At 36.2% G+C, this 5,357-nt stretch overlaps 1 protein-coding gene across 1 annotated transcript in view; it reads left to right on the forward strand.

The window, feature by feature from the left end:
* Positions 1-394: 394 nt before the first annotated feature.
* The window catches only part of LOC109540795 (larval cuticle protein LCP-17), a 6,279-nt gene continuing 1,316 nt past the window's right edge, over positions 395-5,357 (forward strand). The window contains exon 1 of the mRNA XM_019909272.2: positions 395-622. Within this exon, the coding sequence (XP_019764831.1) occupies positions 611-622 (12 nt within the window). The 5' untranslated portion in view covers positions 395-610. The remainder of the gene's footprint in view (positions 623-5,357) is intronic.

A 5,357-nucleotide genomic window follows, 5' to 3' on the forward strand; every position in this document is an offset into this window, starting at 1 on the left:
ATTCAGTGTTAAAACGCTTAATCTAAGACAGTGGGTCAGGTCAAGAATAAATCACCACAATGGTGGATGAACGTTGCGTAACAGTCAACGTTTCTATGATTGATCGATGTAACCGACGGTCCCTCAGGGCTGAATCTCCACTTTTTGCTTAAATGATTAACAACTGACTCGCTAACCTATTGAGGAACTGATGTGAAATCGCCTAATGAGAATTATGGCCAATAAATGGGTCAACTGAGTTCTTCTGAACGGTTATGCTACTATTGTCCGTTTCCTACTGAAGATAGTGCGTATTTCAGCTAATTACATTAACATTTACATGACGCAACCCACTAAATGAAACAATTTGACCGGATAACATCTAAGTAGTAAGTAGGTGTGTTTAAGACCGCCACTGGCCATTCCCGAGATGAGCGCCGCTACCTGAATAATCCGTTCTTGCATCAAGCGAATTTGCATCCAAACACTGTCTAGATGTGCGTTTTTTCCTTCTTTCTTTCGTTGATGAATCCGATGTGCAATCACGGTGGGGAATGTCTTTCTATAAATACCAAAAGCAATCCGCAGATTCATTAAAGTTGTGCTTTATTGGTACAGAGCAACATCAAAGATGATTCGCCTTGTAAGTACTTTCTTCTTATTATTTTTTGGGTTTTTCCTGCAGCAAATGCATTGAAACTGAGATTTTGAGTGAAGTATTATTTTCATTTAAATGGGACCTTTAGCATCTACCTGATTTCTGCACTTTTGCACCCTTAAACAAGAAGCCTTTGTTGATTGGTGTGCGAAATTTCCGCTAGTTCTGGCAAACCCGCTAATTTTTTAGAACCTTTGAAGCAATCAGTTTTGCGGCAACGTTGCCCAAAAGTGCTTGTCCCTAGTTAAAAACTTGCAGCTTCTAAAGTGAACTCGGTAGAATCGTGAGCTTCTAAGGACTTATAGAAGAGTTCTTTGGTCACAACTGTTTGAAATTCCAGTCGATTTCGATGTCTACTGGACTTATAGAAAATGGCGACATTTTCTAAAAGATAAAAAAATTCAACTTTTGAATGCTTGTAGAAGAAACTTTTGTTTCTAAGCCTGCGAAATTTCAGCTGATTCAGGCGGCGCATGGATTTTCCAGAAATTTTTTCCAGAACATTTTCTTGACTTTCTAGAGACCTTCAGCAATCAGAAATGTGGTCCAAAGGTACACTTCGAAACTTTAAACTTTCAAACACTTACAGATAAAGCCTTGGCTAATGAAAGTGCCAAACCTTAGCTTAGATTACTCGTTGAATTTATAGGAACTAGAAAACTTTTAGCAAGCGAGAAATGAACCCAAAAAGTCCGCCTCCGTACTTAAAAATTCACAGCTTCTGAACGGGAAAGTACGGAATTTGAAGTTTTGGCCCTCTTATAGAATAAGCCTTTGTTCATCAACGTGTAAAATTTCGGTTTATTCCGACAACTTATAAATGTTTTAGAAACTTTCAAACTTTCAGTAATCAGAAAACTTGTGCAGCGGTACACATCTAAACGTAAAAAACCACAGCTCTTAAACAGGAAGTTATACAATTTTCAAGTTTCAAACACTTGGAGATGAAGCTTTGTTTAATAAATGTGCGAAACAACAGCTTATTCAGATTACTCGTTAATTTTCTAGATTTTCTAGAAACTTTTAGCAAGTCAGAAATAAAGCCCTAAAAGTGCGCGTCCGTAATTGAAAAATCGCAGCTTCTGAACTGGACCCGACGGAACTTTACGCCTTTGCACTCTTATAGAGGACGCTTTTTTCATAAACTTTTTTGTCTGATTCCGATCACTCGTTGATTTAAACTGAAAGTCGCTGCAACTTTGAACTTACCAACACTTATAGAAGAATCTAATTTTTTATCTATCTACATTTATAAGTTTTAATATCTTCTTCTACTTTTAACTCATTTTTCCAAGTGATTTTTCACGTTACACAGTTACAACTACCTGCATTTTTCAACTGAAAAATTCATCATCACTTTCACTTTTCGCCTTTTTAATGTGAACAATGCGCGTCTTTGATATCTCACATTATCGGCTGGCACCAATTTCTCTCTAACGTTTTTCGTTATTTCTTCATATCTTCGTGTCTGGTCTTTAGACGAATGTTGTAAATTTAATTAGCTTTTCGCTGTTAAGTAAAATTGGACAACAAAAGTGCTGTGAAAAAATCGCCTTCTGAACGTTTTTTGGTTCCAAATGTTAGACAAGTATAGCAAAAAATCGGTTTTAGGCCCAATAATGCCAGTGTGGAAATTATTGCAAGATTTTGGAGAAATTCAGTAGAAAAATGAACTTTTCTGCTTCGGCTTGCAAAAGTGACCAGAAAATTTGGATCATTTAATCCTTGCGAACTATTCACTTCGGTTCCTTCGTCGTTTCCACAATGAGCTTATTTGCAACATAATTTTCCGTTTTCTTATAGATTGATGAAGAGCATTTTGGTATTACAAACCTAAAACCATTAAGAATTCTCCATGATTTAAGTTCTTCTGAGTAGTTCCTATTATTTTTTGCCAGGATTTTGTGCGGAAAGTAGAGGAAATTTGGGAAAATTCCAATTCAGGAACCTTCTAGTAATTTCCTCCAATGTTAATGTTAAAACCCTGTTCGATTTCGAAAATTTGTACAATTTCCAATTTCCAAAAAGTGAATAATGTGTGAAATTTCATTTGATTCTAATGGCTCTTTGAGTTTCCAGAAAATGTGGTACTTTTTGTTAGTCAAAAATGGGGGGCAAAAGTGCGCGTTTGCCATTAAAAAATTCTCAGTTCCAAAATTGGGGGCTGTCGAATGCGCACTTACAGAACACGCCTTTGTCTATAACCGTGCAAAATTTCATTTGATTCCAATCACTCGTTAATTTTCTAGAAATTTTCAAACTCTCATTAAGTCAGAAATGCGACACAAAAGGTGCACATCTGTACTTAAAAAATCATAACTGCTAAACTGGACGCGATAAAATGCGCAACTTTTAGGCACTTAGAGACAAATCCACTGCTAATACGCATACGAAACTTCAGCTTGTTCTAATGCCCCATTCATTTTCAATAAATTCAAGAAATATGGGCGAAATTTCTCTTTAACATTTTTCATAACTTCTTTTAATGAAATTTGTATACTAAATTAGCTCTTCTTAGCTTATTTGCAATTAACTTTGCACCTCCAGAACTTCTGCACATCCTCGAAAATCCAGCAAAAAAACCTCACGGTTGAGTTGAGGTTGAGAGGAATCAGCTCTTCACAAGGTTGATTAAAACACTTTCACAACGACAGCCGAAAGGTGAATAAGACAATTAGGAAATATGGTGTAGGCACAATCCGCAAAAAAGATTAAAATGGAATTCCTGCAAATATCAGCCAATCAATTAGATGACGAATCATCACGAAGTTGCCATTTTAGCATGCGAATGGCATCGGCTATTTTTATTTTCCCCCTATTCTCAAGGTTTTCATAATTACAGACATTAAAACAATGCCAAAACATCGATATGCGTTACTCGACTATGCACTAAACTAAGCCATTTTTTACTAATCTAAATTAACTCAAAAACTTACAGAAACTTAAAGCTTTTTAATACTTTTTCACGTCGTCAACAAATGCAGATATGGAGGATTTACATCGACCCTTACAAGAAACTAACTGCTACCACAATTGCAAAATTTGGTGAAAATGAAATGGAAAACTCAATAAAACCAGAGGACTGAAAAGCAGATGCCCAAAGAAGGTTCTTGAAGGTTTTTGAGACGGAAGAGAGGTGGAACAATCTGAGGCCTAAAATGCCACAAACGATGAAGAAACTACCTCATTCAGAGGCAGAAAATGACAGAAATTGAGAAGAGTTTATTTCTTCATGGTCTTCATATTCCAGATCGAGTTCCTCCAAGCTTAAACTTTCTGATTTTGATATTTTTTGAGATTGATTGAGATTTTGTCCTTCGTTTCTTCTGGCTTTCTTGGCCTTTTTTTGCACCAATTCCTGAGATTCCTTTTCAGGTCTGTTGCTGTGACTTTAGGGATTTTTTCCTCGGAAACTTCACCATCAGCACGTCCTCATGTGGCTTTATAAGAATTTTGGCAACTTTACTCTTCACTTTTGTGACTGTTTCAGTTCCTTTATTTTTTTCTTTTTCCTCAATTTGCACTGCCGGTGTTTCCGTGTGGGCTTCTTGGTCTGTTTGATCTTTAATCTTTGTCTTCAGTGTTTTTTAAATTTTAATAGCCCACCTTCATCTATTGCCGTAGTTTCCCCTGTCGGCTTTTCTACTTTGGGAATATGTGTTGATATTTTTACTTACTTCCTGCTGCTTAACCTTTTCTTTATTCGCTTCATTGTTAGATAAAATTTTCATGCCGAAGACTGSATTGCATTGCCAATTCCAACTTTAAATACTTCATATTTTTTATTTTTTTATGAAACTTTAAAATTTAGGGAAGCAATAAAGGCTCGAAGGATGAATATACTTCAAAATTGATCGTTCATTGCCTTAAAATGCTTGCCAATTCTCGGGATTTTTTCAGTTTGAAGATGTTAAAAAGCTTGTAATAAGTTTTTCAAAAATTCATCATGCACCTATTTTGAGGATCAGCTGGAAATGCGGGTTTAGGCGCATTTTTGGAGAGAAACCATTGCTCTATTGGCTCTGCAAACGTGAATTTCCTTTGCTTTCTCCGCGATTCTACGGCTCCCTTCAAGTTTCAAGGTTTGAGCACGCTTTCGAATAATTTTTCAACAAATTCCCATTTAAATTGAGGATTCGCTCGAGAGGTGCATTTGACACAGTTAGATAGAGCAAACTTCGCTCTATTCATACTGAAAGCGACAGTTACCTGTACATTTTTCCCAATTTTTGCGACTTTTTTGCTCCTGTTTTGTSTTCTCCAGGTTCTTACTTYCTGTCTTCCTTTAACATTGTCAACAAACAAACATATTGTCTTGTTTTTGTCCCTGTTTAAATATTTTGTTTTCAGCTCAACTTTATTTGCTACATCTTTCCCTTCCTGCGTTTTTATTCATCTGAGGGCTTCGTATATTACTTTTCTTCAAAACTCTCGATTTCATGTTTCTTCTTCATTTGATTTCCGTTCTTTCTGATGTATTTTTGTATTTCAAACGCTGGGGCACTTTTCTTCCTCTTGTTTCTTAAGGGCAACAAAAGAGAAATTGATACACTTTTCTTTTCAATTTCCTTGAACTTCAACTGATTTCCTCAGATGTTTTCTGTCTTCGGCTTTTTCGTCTACCTGTTGTGCCTTCCTCCTTCTAATGCAGTTTTTCCTGTCCTTTCCATACACGTTTTGTTCTGATTCATGATCAGTCAGTTTCATTTTCTCAATTGTT

The sequence above is a fragment of the Dendroctonus ponderosae genome, unplaced genomic scaffold (genome assembly GCF_020466585.1).
Source record: "Dendroctonus ponderosae isolate FM_Combo_2020 unplaced genomic scaffold, Dpon_F_20191213v2 Dpon_F_20191213_11, whole genome shotgun sequence".
In the NCBI taxonomy this organism is placed as follows: Eukaryota; Metazoa; Arthropoda; class Insecta; order Coleoptera; family Curculionidae; genus Dendroctonus; species Dendroctonus ponderosae.